This window comes from Danio aesculapii, chromosome 1 (genome assembly GCF_903798145.1).
Source record: "Danio aesculapii chromosome 1, fDanAes4.1, whole genome shotgun sequence".
Lineage (NCBI taxonomy): Eukaryota > Metazoa > Chordata > Actinopteri > Cypriniformes > Danionidae > Danio > Danio aesculapii.
Window position 1 is genome coordinate 39,603,000 of NC_079435.1, and position 17,133 is coordinate 39,620,132.

General features: G+C 34.2%; 2 protein-coding genes across 2 annotated transcripts; one reads left to right on the plus strand and one right to left on the minus strand.

Moving 5' to 3' along the window:
* Nucleotides 1-1,991: 1,991 nt before the first annotated feature.
* Nucleotides 1,992-9,335, plus strand: tmem144a (transmembrane protein 144a). Its single transcript, XM_056460272.1, has 12 exons — nt 1,992-2,191; nt 2,295-2,438; nt 3,855-3,977; nt 4,107-4,206; nt 5,250-5,330; nt 5,859-5,937; nt 6,064-6,140; nt 7,098-7,216; nt 7,300-7,419; nt 7,516-7,613; nt 8,019-8,072; nt 8,488-9,335. The coding sequence occupies exons 1-12, from the start codon at nt 2,113-2,115 to the stop codon at nt 8,569-8,571; spliced, it is 1,158 nt and encodes a 385-aa protein (XP_056316247.1). The 5' UTR covers nt 1,992-2,112; the 3' UTR covers nt 8,572-9,335.
* Nucleotides 9,336-9,462: 127 nt separating this feature from the next.
* On the minus strand, nt 9,463-13,449 carry med28 (mediator complex subunit 28). The gene is made up of 4 exons (XM_056460283.1): nt 13,264-13,449; nt 12,861-12,927; nt 11,795-11,907; nt 9,463-10,031 (listed from the first exon to the last, which is right to left on the minus strand). Exons 1-4 carry the CDS (start codon nt 13,423-13,425, stop codon nt 9,834-9,836), a joined length of 540 nt encoding a protein of 179 aa, XP_056316258.1. The 5' UTR covers nt 13,426-13,449; the 3' UTR covers nt 9,463-9,833.
* Nucleotides 13,450-17,133: the final 3,684 nt, after the last annotated feature.

Genomic DNA, 17,133 nt, shown 5'->3' on the forward strand with positions numbered 1-17,133 from the left:
TCAAGCCAGTAACAATTCTGTCTACTCTCCCGAGCCTCTCTCACACTGGCCCCGGGCTATTGGGCGTTCCTTATTGTTGAGCCCTGCAATAGCACATACATTTCTAAAAGTCATGTAGTACATTAAAATTAAATGTAGTACCTACTGCGTAGTATGTGAATTTGGACACAGCCCATCCCAGTCTAGCCAAGACAGAGCTCCTCATTTTCTTGGCCAGCTAACAATAATGCTATTGAGACATTCAGATTTATGAACTGATATCCACAGTAGAAAAACAAATACTATGAATGTGAATGATTACAGAATTTAATAATAATACATTTTATTTAAAGGGCCTTTCAAGAATCCCAAGGTCACTGTACAACATTTATATACACAATTCAATCATTTAAAATTGCACAACATATACACAATTTAATAATTAAAAAAAATAAACCGACAGTATAAAAATAGAAAAGATGATAAAATACAAGGACATGATACAGAATGTAGTATGCAGTTATAAAGAGTACGTTATTTTGAACAGATGAGTTTAAAGTCTGGATTTAAACAGAGGGAGAGAGTTAGTATTGCGGATGACAGGAGGAGGAGAATTCCAGAGTTTGGGAGCAGAGCGACTGTAAGCTCTGCTCCCTATTGAGCTGAGATGGGCAGAGGGAACAGAGAGGTGAATGAAGGAGGAGGAGGATCTAAGGGAGTGGGAATGAGTTGTGATATGGAGGAGATCAGACAAGTATGGTGGTGTGAGGTTATGGATGGCCTTGAATGTTTGCGGTTGGTCAACATGTTGCTGCTTTTAAACAGTGGGGTTAGGATAGTTTAGGGTCCCTCATGCGGTTTGCAGCTTGACATGCTGTGAGGGCCTGTGTGCATCAGTGATGCTGAGAGCTATGCCACTGGTACCTCACAACTACTGGTCGAGTCACCCATAGTGGACAGGTCTCAGCTGAGATGCCAGACCAAGACAAACCACCTGATTCTGGTCAGCTTGATGATCCTGGCAGAAGATCACAGTCTTCTGACAATTGCAACAACATCACAATCACCTCAATGGGAGGTTCTTTAAACATATTACATGCATGGAAGTCGTCGATGCCATCTAAAGCAACACTTTGGACAGAATGAGGAAACATAGGATGGTTTAAAACCTGTAAAGGCGTTTGAAGAAAATCCGCAACTCTGAGTTTCTTTCTTCTGTTGAAAACAAATTAAGATATTTTGAAGAAAGATGGAAGCATGTAACCATTGACTTCCATAGTAAAAAATTACAAAATATTCAGCTCAAAAGGTTCAAAATATTATATTTTGTGTTCAACAGAAGAAACACAAAAAAGGTTTCAAACCAGTAAATGGTGAATAAATTATGATTTATTTTAATGAATGAATGTAATAACAATGTTTTCATGTTCACTCTTTTTCACAAAGAGCCTTACTTAAACATAAGTAAAAACAAAATTGATTTAAAAAAAGTGAATCAACAAATAAACAAATCAAAGATTTAAAGTTATATCATTTGATTGGGTGGGCCAACTGTAAGATTGAGTGGGTCAGTGCAACCCTTGCCCTTAAAGGGTTTGTTCACTCAAAAATTTATATTTTGTCATCATTTACTCGCCCTTTAATTGTTTCAAACCTGTTTGACTTTCTTTTTTTATGATGAACACATAAAGATGAGGTTTTGAAGAAAGCCTGTACCTGTAACCATTGACCTGATAGATAGATAGATAGATAGATAGATAGATAGATAGATAGATAGATAGATAGATAGATAGATAGATAGATAGATAGATAGATAGATAGATAGATAGATAGATAGATAGATAGATAGTAAATACAATGTTACAATAGTTAAGTTATTTTTCAAGGTCGTCCAACAGTCAGCAAAATAGTTTCCTCCTAAAACAGTGAAAATGTCTGTGATCATCACTCTCAATCACGTGACGCAATGTTTATCACACGCGTGCCACAATCATGTGATCATGCCCGTCAGCTGACACGGAAGTTAAGTCACTTATTCAAAGAGCAGCTCTCGGCTCGATATACTTTATTACGTCTATTTATGCATAAAAGTAGTTTTATTAATTCCTGTCTTAATTGTTATGTGTATCTAATATGAATCCTTACCTGACCGCGTTTATCGTTGCTCTCGTCTGCGCGCTCTCCACCGGCGCCGATCAACACCTGGACAAAGGTAAGTTAATAAACACAAAGACACGTTAAACCGAACTGGTTTAAGGAGACATTTCAGGTGCTGGCTGATTTAATTATTAAAACATAATTTAATTGTGATGCAGAAAATTGGCTGTCAGACCGTCCGGTTGAGTCCAACAGCACATCTAACTCCTCCGACCTGACTTATGGATTCATATCCTGCGCAGTGTCTGCAGTCTTCTTCGGGAGCAACTTTGTTCCGGTGAAAAAGATTGAGACAGGGGATGGTTAGTCATTTTTATCTTTTTGGTTTTGAACACTTTTGCCTCCTTTTAAGCTTTTCTAAAGGTCACAGTAAAGGTTTATAGTACAAAGTGCCAACAGAAGAAAATGCAAAGTAATATTTTAGCAAAAGGGTAAGCAAAAATAAGACTTATTTATTTTCATTGTATGGAGCAAAGATGGAATAAAAGTAAAAGCTGATATCTGACAGTCCCTAATAATCACATATTTTGACAATTGTTTCATAGTAGGTTGAAGTTTGTGCTTCATGTGTAGTAGTAGTAACTTGAAATTTAGTAATCTGGCAACTTCAGTAATTTAATAAAACATTTTAAATTCTGACTTGGATCTTTTTTTAAAGTGTAAATGTAAATGCACTTAACTATATTATGTCTTACAGAAATCTATATAGGGATATTGCTTGCTTTTATTAACTTCAATGATAGGGTCATCTTGACTTTATTGCATAGTTAATAATTTTAGGTGCTCTTGTTATGTTTTTGTTTGTAAAGGTAGCTTGATAATTAATTAATTAATTAATAATTACAGTAGTTTTGTAAACTATAAATATTGCTGTCTTACTTTGGAAGTGTTACAATGTCTCATATTCCACAGGAAAAATATAATAATAATTTAATTATCAATTCAGTTCTATCAACTTTAATTTGATTATTTCACATGCACTAATCCTAAATTTGAAAACACTGTTTTATTTTTTCATTTAAATAACACATTAGTATCGTTAGAATTAAATTTGAGCAAAATAATAATTTTTTTATTTTTATGTACACGATTTAGTACTGCACTCTTAATAATATATAAATCTACTTATATTTATTATAATTAACTAATTTTCCCAGTACTGGGTGGTGGCCGGAAAGGCATCCTCTGCGTAAAACATAGGCTGGAATAGCCGACATGACTCAGAATAGGCAAATTTTCAGAAATGTTATATTACATAAACTATTATAATTATTAATAATAATTAAAGTTTTTGTTAATTTCAAAACGAATTATGATTTGTTGGAATCAGACAGTAAATGACCTCTGATAAATCAGAGACTAAGCCAAAGGAAAATTAATGAATAATCAACTATTTATTTAATGTATTAAATTGTTTTATTTTAATCTAGAATGTTGTGTTTGCATTTAACTAAATTTGACTAATAATTTGGGTCGCCAGCACCAGTTTGACAACCCAAGTATCAACATGCATGTATGGTTTCTGTGTGTTTTTTTTATTTGTTATTATTCTTTCTACAGTTATTACAAATTATTCTGGAAAATTTGACAACTAACATACGTCTAACTTAAGTTGCTGTTTTTCTTGAAATATGAAATGAAATTTTTGCTTTGAGAACACACCAAAGCAATGTTGCTTGCACAATATGTTCAGTTAACTCTACTGTGTATACATGTAGGTATGTTTTTCCAGTGGATCCTATGTGCTGCTATATGGACAGTCTCCCTTGTGGTGAACATCATTCTGAACAGTCCTAAGTTTTGGCCTCTTGTTATGCTGGGAGGAGCTATTTGGGCTACTGGTAATCACGAATTATATAATATGCACTTAATATGGCATTTAATAATTACTGCTTGAGAAATAGAACATATGCACCTTATACATGCATTCTGTTTCATTTATGTGTCATTGTGTTTGTGTGTGCCTGTAGGAAATGTAACAGTAGTTCCCATTGTAAAGACTATTGGGCTTGGTCTTGGTCTTCTTATATGGGCTTCATTTAATCTGCTGTTGGGTTGGGCCAGCTCACGGTAAGCAAAATTTGCTTTCAGAATGTACTGGATGATTTATATAATGTATTATTTTATAATGCCTATGAACCAAGCTGGCATAATGAATCACAATTTTCAAAAATGTTAATTATAATAATAAAAGTAAATTTCCAAATGAATGTTTTGTTGGAATCAGACAATAAAATGACTTCAGCAAAGTCGATATCCAGAATATCCAATTAGTTTTCTAATGGTCGGTTCCAATATAAAATCAACTTGCAAAGACCTAGTAACGTGTACCTAAATAATGTAATTTACTAGAGTTTTTGTGTTTACTTGTACATGTCTATATGTATGCGTGTGTTTATGTTCTTATAGACTGTAAAAAATGGCTGATTTTTTTTTTACGGTAAAAAACTGTAAAAATGCTACAGTAAAAAAATCCGTAACCTGGTTAACATTATTTTTCCTTACTATATACGGCGAATAACCGTAAATTGACTTTCGCAGAATTCCCTGCATGGCACATCACTTTTTATGCTTTTTGTTGACATTGCTATCTTTTTAGTGGTTTCCCCATCATATGTTAGATCTAATGTTAATAAACAATGTTTATTTCATGACTTTTAATTTGATGCGTGTTACCATACTGGTGTTAATTAGCTGTGTGAATGACACTGAGCCCCTTCTATACAATGATACACTTTTCTGCTTGTGGGAAATGTTGTTTGTGATGAGCATTGGTTCATTATGGAACTTTCTCATCACCACCTGCATATGGCCGTGTCTAACTGTGTAACAAAAGATGTGTAGATGTTGGTAATTTAAAATACAGACATAGTGCATCTATAAATTAATCAAATACGGTAGTTTACTGTAAAAATTAGAAATTACTTTTACAGTTTGTACCATATTTTTAACGGTAAAATACTGGCAACCACAGCTGCCGTTTTTTTACGGATTTATTTTTTACATACCCAAACTATACATTTTTTTTCCCCAGTATTTGAATTTGTGTGTGTTTTGAGGGTCTTAACATCTTGGGCTCACAAACTCACATTGACTCTTTGCTGATGGTTTAGGTTTGGCTGGTTCGGTATTGGTGCTGAAACTGTTTCCAAACCAGTGCTGAACTACTGTGGAGCAGGTGTATGTTTACTTAGGTAAATGTGCACACATTGACATTAAAGTTTAACGTCACAGGAAAAGGATGTTTTAATTTTATGAATACTTTTGAGAATATACAAGAGGTGTACACTGACTGAATGTGACAAAATGAAAGAATTTTATGTTATTTATCATATATGGAACCGAAATCTAATCTGAAATCAGATTTTTTAATGTAAAATGTCTTATTTTTATTTATCAGTCATCTTTTATTGAATTATGAAGCTGTTATTATTATGTAATGTGTTCTGTTCTGTATTAATCTTGCCGTGAAATAGCTATAAGTTGCTGATGTGGCAATGAATAAACAAACGAACATGATAAAAGGATTATTCAGTACATTATTTGGCTGTCAGAAATGTGCCTTTTGCAATTCTTGCAGTTAATAGAGAATTGACTTCTGCCTTCTATTATCTTTAGTTTCATTTATGTTTGGTGTTAAATCTTATAATTATAAATAACATTGGTTCTTTTTTTCTCATCTCCGCCGTTCATTTTCCTTATTTCTGTATATGTGTCTACAGTGCCATTGTATTTTTCTTTGTGAAGACTGATGTTCAAAGATCAACAACATCTGAAGAAACACCGCTACTAATAGACCATGTATGTTGACATTTTAAACACTGTTGAGTTTAAAGGATTTAAAGGAGCCTTTAAAAATTGAGATGAGAAATGTAATGGTTTTGTTTGAACAATGGTTAACTTATATTATAAATATTTCTCCTGAAGGTAGTCAACGCAGAAACTGTGGTGGCTACAGATGATTCCTGGGTGGATGCATTAAGTCCACGCATGAAACGTTTAGTGTATGTACACATCACACTTAAACACTGGTTGAATAATTTAATTTATGTACACCGTGTCGACATACAGTAGGTGACAGTTCCAAATGACCACTACCGACGCATGTGACACCGTTGCCGGACAAAGGGATTATTAAAATGTTTTTAGGTGTATCATTAGCTTGCGACAATGCTGCCAGGGAGAACAAACCAGAAGTAAATACCCTGCTACTTATAAATGAGGATAAAATAGCAAAACAAAGCATTAAAATTAATTCATAATTCATTAAAAACTTGTTAAGTTTTATTATTGAAATAAAAAAAAGAAATAAAAGACAACCAAACTGAAAGTACAAACAAACAAACATAAAAAGCAGTGTTTTAGCTTAAATCTAGAGATGTACAGTATTTGTTATTTAAAATCATAGTCTAAGCTCTTTCATAGAGGCTAGCTTTTCATCTACATTTTCTTTGTTGATAATATGGGTTTAGTAATAGATGTATTTATTTAGACCTATTAATGAATGTGAATTCAACAGCTTGCACAAAGATTTTTATTTTCGAAGGGCCTGTGTTGTGCAAGTTTACCATGGGCCACATATGGCCTAGCCTACTAAATTGATGCCTTAGTTTTAAAAATAAATCCTTTTTTTGTTTAAAAACGACTTTTTAAATCTTAATTAATGTACATGAATAATAAATAAATAGGCCTAAATAATAGTTTATTTAAAGATGATCCAATCCTTCCAGTTTACCATAGAATGGCGGTTTCACTTTAGAAATTTGCTATATGAATAGTCTTTGTTTTCATTTTATATCTTTGTCTTTTTTACTGCATTAAAATCTACCTTTTATGTGTTTTTTATGTTTGTATACGTTTTGTACAACCTCTGAATACAATACAACTAATAAAAATATAATCTCCACACTGATACAATATCTAATAGAATAATGCATTTGTAAATATGTTATGTGTTGCAGTGGATCATTCCTTGCTGTCGTCGCTGGACTGCTGTACGGATCATCTTTTGTTCCAGTTCTGTACATAAAAAATCATGCATCAGATCCAGACAGCCCATACAGTGGGGCTAGCCAATTTGGTAAATTTAGATTACTTTGATTAACATTGGTTGAATTCATTTAATATGAACTTTAATATATTTTGTGTATGTCAACCTTGTAGATCTGGACTACGTTTTTGCACAGTATAGTGGGATTTTCCTGGCTAGTACAGTGTATTTCATTTTGTATTGTGCCATCAAAAGAAACAAGCCTCAGGTGTTTCCTAAAGCAGTTCTGCCAGGTAACGCAGTCACTTCCTCTGGCGTTGTTTATCTGCTTTCTTTTCCCTCATACCTCTGTATTCCTGATGTTATTTTGTGCATGATTTCCCATGAAGGATTCCTTTCTGGCATCATGTGGGGTGTTGCTACGTGCTGCTGGTTCCTGGCTAACCACTATCTCAGTGCTGTAGTGAGCTTCCCCATTATCACCACTGTGAGTGGCAGTTCTTTAAAAATACAGCTATGGAAAATATTAAGAAACCGTTTAAAAATTCTATGTGATTTTTAAAGTAATGCATTTGAGTAAAACTACATTAAAAAATAAAGTACATTTTTTTAAGAACAAAAAATGCCAATATTTAAACCATATTATAACTTATTTAACTAATATTTTGTTTATATATAAGTTATGAAATCAATATTTGGTGAGACAAACCTGATTTGCAACGACAACAAATGAGAACGTTTAATATAAAACGAATAAAACTAATTTGATTAAATGGGGTGTTCTCAAATCCATATGTAATGAATTCAGTAAATCCTAACAAACTGAGAATTTGTAAGTGATCTCTTAATTTTTTTTCAATAAATTACAACGCGTTTGCCTTTTTTTTTTCAGGTTCCTGGACTGATTGCAGCTCTTTGGGGTGTTCTGGTGTTCAAGGAAGTGAAGGTAAACATTTATGTGTATGATAGGGGTGTAACAGTAGACACATACATTTACATTTAGTCATTTGGCAGACATTTTTGTCTAAAGCAACTTACAATTGAGGAGATATTTAGCAAATCAACATGAAGAAGCAGTAGTGCACTGAGGAAGTTGTAATTGTACAAATCTTCCATATCCATCTTTATGTTTGATGATTAGTTCAAACTGTATAGTCATGTGCAAAATTAATTAACCATCAATATATTACATTGTGTAAAAAAAAACTAAAAGTTTTATTCTTTTTCAGTGGATTTGAATGTAGTCTCTGTGGCATTTTATGTACTGTTACACCCCATGTATGGTGGACAATTTCCAATTCCTCAAAGCATCAATTGTTTTTACGTAACTGCATCTCATCCTCTTTTCCTTTCTCCCTCAGGGTTGCCAAAATTACATTGTCCTCATTTTTGCATTCTGTTTGGTTATATCTGGAGCATTAATGACTGCATTTTCAAAGACCTAAATCTTTTAAGGGCAAGAAATGCACAGAACACATATTTTATTCTATTTTTTTCTACTTTTAAAACCTATTTTAATTGATTTTTGAAAGCTGAAAATTAGAAATGTATTATGCGGTTATTACAGGTAATACAGCTACAACAAGCTGAACAAACTGAAGAAAACTATGATGTTTTTATCAGAAAAGGGATGTGGTCCTTAAACTTGAAATGTTACTGCAACGGCAATATTCGCACATGTTATGTTTATGGGAGCCTAGTTCACTGTGTTTTATTATATTTTACAGACTTTTTTCTGTGTTTACACTATAATGGACCTCACTATATGTTTGCACATAATGGTTAGTGGTTTTTATTATACAGTAAGATTCAGTGGATCTCGCTTCACAGGCCTTACTTAATACCTTTTTGATGAAGAATACAAAGCCTATTTAATTATTTTTTAAATTTAATGCACTTTTCTTGGTAAAAACATGTTTTCCCTTTACCCCACTTTTTTTGTATTTCTAATTATTATGAATGGAAATCCATAGTACTGTAATAGCATTTTTACTGTAATAAAATTACAGTAGTTTTAAGGTTTCAGCACTATATAGCAATTAATTTTTCTATATCTGAATTTCTGAAACTGTATATAATATTAGAGGTAAATGTCATGGGTTTCTTTACTGCTGCCAAAATGTCAAAGGCCTTTATTTTATATTTGTATCATATTTTTTGTACTTTTTTCTAAAAGGGAAATAAATATTCAAATACAAGAGTGAGATAATCGGTGTGTAGTTGGATGAAATTGATCAGTAGTGCTTATATCAATAGAAAATGTATAAAGGCTAAAGTATCAAACACTGGATATAAATAAAAAACACACATGCCAGATGCAGGAAGACCAAAGAGTCTTTTTAAAAAAATATGAAAATGTATGACAAAATTTTTATTTTAAGCTGTACAAAGAAAAAAAGAATAATAAAATTGTAAACTATGAACAAAAAATTATCCCACCTAATTCAGATCAATATAACTCCTCTACAGAACATTTCCTAAGCTAACTAATGAATTCTTAAGTTTCCTTATGAAAAAATATAAAATAACTTTGACTTCTTCAAAACCTAACACCTTCATGAGGAATATGTGGTAATAATGTTATTTAGTAGCTCTTGAAGCACACTGTAACATACCAAGGGCTTCCTGTACCATTTATTGGGAGGGAGAGGAAAAAGCGTCCCATTGAGCACAGTCTGAAGCAAGTTTTTGGATCTGTGTAAATACATTAGTTTGGTTTCATTGGAGCGGGGAGGTTGGCTGAGGCCTGCTCCAGAAAGGCAAGCGGACCCTGTGGCAGTTCTGTGGGCTTCTTGTGCTGGACATTGATGTCCTCCAATACCTGCTGCCAGTGATGGATCTTGGCGAGGTGTTTCTGAATTAGCATCTCTTTCCTCTGGAGTTCATTCTTCAGTTCTGATGCATCCTGAGAGATTTAACAGAACATAGATTTTACTATAAACATTTGTGATTGGTTAAGTCAAGTTTTAAAACGTCTTGCAGACAAACTCAAGCTATATTTTGATCCAATCTGGTTTAAAGTCTGTGAGAAATCACAATAATTTTTTTTTCCATATTACTAGCATGCATAATCATTCTTCAGATAAACAATTAATCCATGAAAGTTAATCCCCAATTGCTTTTGTAGTTGAAAGGGTGGTCCTTCTATGTTAACGTCAGTTTGATGACTTCAGCCACAATATTCATAGCCACGCCCCCATACCGTTAAGTTTGCTATGAGGGAATGATGTGCAAAAAGAAAGCCCCGCCCCCTACTCATTATTTCATTTCAGTTGGGGAAAGAGAGTTTAATTTATTGCAATGTCAGCTTCTCTGACTATTTTATGGCAAAACCAGATCAAATTTACAACATTTTATAAATATTAATTTTCTATAATAGTAAAAAAATAACAATAACATTAAAAATATATCAACTGCAGAAAATAATACGCAAGATAAAAATCTAAAACAGTTTCTACCATTTTTGAAGGATTTGTAATTAAAAGTCTCTCCAGACCAAAACGTTGTCTGATAACATTAAAAATAGGGAATTCTAAAAATATATGTATAACATTTTGGTTTCTGTTGCAATGAGGGGCGTTGCTAGACATAGAGCTTTACTGGCACAGTTCTATGGATTACAAAAAAGATGTATTATGGAATTATCTGTTGTCTTAGACTTGGACACATGGCAGAGAATTAGGTTTATTAAGTCTTTACCTCCCTGACTCGTCATTCCTACTTTTTACTTCATACAAAAAATCTATCAGGAGACATGCTTCGTAAGATTACCCGCTCTTTAGTTTAGTTTTGTCGATTTGCAAAGCTCAGTTCATGCCATCACCTCTGCATAAAAGGCTTTTACACCGGTTTCACAACGTATGAGCGGCACGTGAGCAGCAAGTACTTTTTTTCGGCATGCATGTTAACCATCGGGACTCGCACCGGGAGAAGAGCAGCGCGTCAGGGTCCAGCAGGAGCAGTGCGTGTGAGGCGCTGGTTGGGTTCTCTGCGCACATGCAGAGATGCGTCAGTTTGCTTTTTGATTAAACATGTTTTCACCAGCATTGGTTCGGTTGCACATAGAGTTTATTCCAATAATAAAGCAACGTCTTTATTCCGGGATTACCAGTCTTAAGAAACACACTTAGCATATGAAGTAATATCTCAAAGCATTTACTGGGGCACTGGCCCAAGTAAATTGGGTCTTGCGACGCCCCTGGTTGTAATATTGACATTTTGGGGGAGCTTCTCCTTTAAATAACCTTCAATGAGTGAGTCTCAAGTATCCGAGATGGCATTACTTCCAAAAAGTATTTTTTAGCTCTATAGACTTTTTTGTTTCAGTTTGAAATACATCAACATACTGAAATAAGTCTCTTTACGCTGACTTTATAGTAAAATAATAGAAGAAAATAGCAAATGTCTGCTTTTGAGGAATTATCATATATTGCATTGAAAAAGGTGTGTTTGAATCATTTCAATTGCTTGTTTGTTTGTTTTTGTTGGTGTTTCAATGGCAAAAAAGTATTCCATTTCAATGCTCTATCAAATGAAACAACAGGAACATAGTTAATTGTAATATGCTGTATAAAGTTGAAGATTAACTATTTAAAAGGGTTTTGAAAGCAGTATTGGTTTAGATGATGCATGATTGTATTTTAAACTGCTGAAAGTGTACGAGTATACCTCTTTTTCCACCTGTTCTGGTTTCTGTACAGAGAGCTGTAGTCTCTTCTGAAGAAAGAAACATTCAGTCTGTCTGGCCACGTCCAGAAACTTCTGTATACACTGATCAACCCCTGAAATACACAAAATAAATAACAGTAAACCTTTTTTTAATGCACTGGTCGGTTTGGAGTTTGTGGCCTACATTTCTTTTATAGCATCTTCGCTCAGACTATTGGAAAGAAATGACTTCCAAACTACCATTTGTTAATTTGTGTCTAAAGTTTAATTACAATCATTGTTGGGTAAGTTAGTTCAAAAAAAGTAATTAATTACATAATTAAAATTGTATTTGAATTTTATAATAAAGTTATGTCGGAAAAGTAACTTAAATGCTCTTTATGTAATTTAAGCACTTAACTCAACGCTACGTAAAATCTCTATAAATCTTACACAGACAATATAAATTAAGCATAATTCTGTACATTTGAGCCAAACAGGACCTTTTAGATTCCAAAAATAGATCTTTGAATAATAAACATATCAAAACATTTCAAAGCAATGACACATTTCATAAATACCACATATTTAAGGCCTGTACATTATAAGTAACTAATTAAATTACCTAAAAATTAAGTAATCCCTTACTTTACATTTTCAGTAGAAAAGTAATTACATTAATTAGCTAATTTGTAACTACACATAACACTGATTACAATACATGTCTTTAAAGCTTAAAGCACAATATTAATCTTGCTAGCTCTCACATGGTTTCCCACTAAAGATAAGAGGAGATCACAGGAAATGAGGAAGATTTTTGTTCTGAATCTTTATGAAAAATGTGCGTTTTTATATTTTTACCTAATTTCATATTTAAATATAACATTTCAGAAAACTTGCAGTATATACATTTTTGTTCTACATTCAATGAGAGCATGACATTAGTTAAATGGTCATCTGTGATGTTGTTGCGGCTTAATGTAAATTGTAATATTTGAATATGGTTCACTGGTATTGGTGTTTGATATCATTAAATAAAATCAATACAACATTTTTGGAACCACAGACGAATAAAAACAATCTTTACCAGTTCGAATTTCTTCCTGGTCGGTTCCATTGACATAGTCTTGACTGACAAGAGATGCAAAACACGCCTGGCAGAATTAAAAACACACATCAACGGACATTATAACACACAATATTAACCAGTAACACCATAAATTTCACACACACACACACACACACACACACACACACACACACACACACACACACACACATTAGAAACAATGTAAAAAAAAAATTAAAACTCCATTAACTGTCTAGCGATTATACACATCATTTCAATCAACAGCCAAGGTAATAATTTAATGATCGCATACATAAAACGCATACATGAAATATTTAAACAAACATTAACAAAAGTTTAACGTTAGTGTGCAGTTGCACCAATGTTATATTAGCAGAAAGAGTTTATATGAGCTCTTTACCTCGAAGGAAGCTTCCAGCTCATCCACTAAAGTGTTATTCGCCCCTCTGTTACCGGGAGGACCGGTGAGGAGCCCTGGCTGACTTGGACCACCGGGACCCGGAGGTGGATGAGATCCAGGAGGTTGCTGACCTGTGAACATTCCGCCCATGGACGACGCCATTTTCCCCACTAACAACAAGCTCTTTTCCTCGTGTGCGGCAAAGCACTCATTCCAAATGTGAAGTACCGCCATCTATTGTACAATGCGTGCAATGAAAGCCATGTAGGCCCAGGTTTGTGCCAGTTTATCATCTCATAGCGAAAGAATGCTAATAATTAAATAGATTTTGTTTATATAGCCATTTTGAGTTTCTCAGAATTAATAATATAGTCAATGCAAAAACATAATTAACATGCAGATGTAGACCTAAGGGCTGCACGGTGGCGCAGTGGGTAGCACAATCGCCTCACAGCAAGAAATGTCGCTGGTTCCAGCCTCAGCTGGGTCAGTTGCCATTTCTGTGTGGAGTTTGCATGTTCTTCCCGTGTTGGTGTGGGTTTCCTCCGGGTGCTCCGGTTTCCCCCACAGTCCAAATATATGTGGTATAGGTGATTTGGGTAAGCTAAACTGTCCATAGTGTATGTGTGTGATTGAATGTGTATGGATGTTTCCCAGTGATTGGTTGCAGCTGGAAGGGCATCCGCTGTGTAAAACATATGTTGCATAAGTTGGCGGTTCATTCTGCTGTGGTGACCCCAGATTAATAAAGCGACTTAGCGAGAAGAAAATGAATGAATGAATGTAGACCTAAATGTGGCATGATGGCTCAGTGGTTAGTATTGTCACCACACAAGACGGTTGCTGGTTCGAGTTTGGAGTTTGCATCTTCTCCCTATGTATGTTCTTCCTGTGTTCGTGTGGGATTCCTCCGGGTGCTCTGGTTTCCCCCACAGTCCAAACATGCACTATAAGTGAATTGGATTTGAACAAAATTGGTCATTAGTGTAAATGTGAGTGTGTATGGGTGTTTTCCAGTACTGGGTTGCGACTGGAAGGGCATCCGCTGTGTAAAACATATGCTGGATAAGTTGGCGGTTCATTCTGCTGTGCCGACCTCTGATTAATAAAGGGACTAAGCAGAAAAGAAAATGAATGAATGAAATTGGCCATAGTGTATGAGTGTGAATGTAAGTGTGTATGGGTGTTTCCCAGTACTGGGTTGCGTCTGGAAGGGCATCCGCTGTGTAAAACATGCTGAAACAGTTGGCAGTTCATTCTGCTGTGGCAACCCCTGATAAATAAGGGAATAAGCCAAAGGAAAATGAATGAATGAATGTAGGCTAAATCTTGTTTTGTATTCTATTTTGTAATATCAGCTTTATAATCCTGTGTGAAGTGCAAATGTTTGAGTGAATTTCTTTAAAAACTATATGAAGAGTTCATCCAAAAATGAAAATCTTTTATCTGTTAAACACAAAAGATGAGATTTTGAATAAAGTTGGAAACTGGTAGCCACTGACAGTTTTTTGTCTATTAGGATGGATGTCAATGGCTACTGATTTCCAACCTTTTTGCAAAATATCTTCTTTTGTGTTTAAATAAATAAATAAATAAATAAATAAATAAATAAATAAATAAATAAATAAATAAATAAATAAATAAATAAATAAAGAAAGAAAGAAAGAAAGAAAGAAAGAAAGAAAGAAAGAATAGCTTACATTTTCATTTGAAGTGAATTGTTAATACCCGAATGAATCTGTAAATTCCTTCAACATTCTTAAATTCCTCAAATGTCACAAATAGAACTCTCATAGAAGCAGCTGAAATTCTCTCATGGTCAAAAAAGTTACTACACTTCACACAGGATTATGGAGCTGAATCATCCACAGTCATTAGTAATACACTTCGACAGGTGGGTGCAGGTTGGGGTCCAGATCAGCTTTCAGCAGGTTGGAGACATAAATCCAGGAGTCCCATATTTGGATGGCACCTGCATATGAAGCAAAGCAGGACATGATGAAAGTTAAAAGGTTCTGATGGTGGTTATAGAAGTCTGTGTGCGGCATGGGATAATAAAGGTAATGCAACGCCTTTTTATGATTTTAAGTCTGGTCACATTTGAGTTCAAATTACTGCTTCTCCCATGATCTAGAGAAATAAATTGTGTTAAAAAATAGTTTAAAATATAAACTTGCAATACTGATCAGAATTATTTCAAGACAAATGTTCAGAGTTTGGACTTGTCATTATGAGAAACATTCAGAATTGTTAAATAAAAAGTCACATTTACATTAATTATTTTATTGTTTTACTTAAACAGGCTTACATATTGTGGCACATCAATTTAAAAGGTTAAAAGTAAATTTATAAATTAGATTAAAATAATTTCACAAGACATAAAATGAACATTAGGTAAATTTCAACAGCTAAATTTGGCTTTATGGGTTTTTGGCTGTAAGAGAACAAAACGGGTCAATATGAGCCAAAATCATTTGTTTCAAAACAGACAGATAGATAGATAGATAGATAGATAGATAGATAGATAGATAGATAGATAGATAGATAGATAGATAGATAGATAGATAGATAGATAGATAGATAGATAGATAGATAGATAGATAGATAAATAAAAATATTTTTTCGTAAAAAAAAATATGAAGTTCATGAAAACTGTATACATGTAGTTAGTAGGCTGCATTTGGTTTGTTGCAATCTGACCAGTTGACTTCAGGTGAAAACTCTAGGAGTTGCAGAATACATAGCGCAACATAGCTGTAGGCAGTTCTTTCAGAATCTGCAAGACTTAAATCTTTCCGCTGCAACGGGAACACAAGAAAATCCACATGAAAATTTCTGGAACGCCCAGTATTCTTCAAGGATCTTTGTCTTAGGACTTTCAATGAGTGTGGGAGCTACTGAAACAGATAAGGATGGGATAATTCTGGAAACAATTTTGTTTAGTCTTTATTCCAGCAGGTGACATCAGATGAATTCCAACTGAATTTATAGAATGAAGACAACCACAGGCATCCCAGTATGATGCTAATGGTGGAATGTTCCAGTTCCAGTCTTAATGTGAATGTTCAGACTTGTCGATAAGCTCAGAGAAGCGCTAATTCATTCCAGTTGTTGGCTGCCACTAGTTCATAACAGCAAGTTGTACTCATTGACGTTTGAGGATCCTTGATGCAGATGGAACAGCTGTGGAAAGTACTCCAGTGGACACACTGAAAACTTCAGCAAGGTGGTTAGCAAAAAGTAAAATAAGTGATTGATTATGGTATTATTAGCGTTACATATGGAAATCATCTATATCAGAGCTTTATATCAAAAACACATTAGAGATTTCCATGGGGAACTCTAATCCCAATATACAGATACAGATTCACTTGCAACAAAAAGCCATTACACTCCAATGTGACTTGCAAAGGCAAAAGGGGAGGTTTTGTTGGCAGAGCTGAGACGAGGGAAGATTTGAATGAGGTTATAACTAGTTCGCAAAGGGATCCATGGTGATAGTGGCAGTGGGTGGAAATCCATGGTGTTTTGGTGTTGGTATGGTCTTCCATCACAATAATCAGGAGGCGACACATAGGAAGTAGTGCAAAACAGTGTTTTTAATAAACAGTATTGCAAATTGAGTGCAGATAAAGTTAATAATGCATGCAATAATAATAATGCAATAACAATAATTAATGCAATTATATTAAACCTTTGTCTTGACTGAGTTCAAAGATGGTTTATGAAAAATGAACAACACATGAGATGTAGGAGACACAGGAGTCATTCAGGGATTAACAGGAGACATCAAGGCAGTACACAGGAAACGATGAGGATCACAGGAGATGAGGAACACAGAAATAACGTAATGGGCCTAAGGGCCGGGAC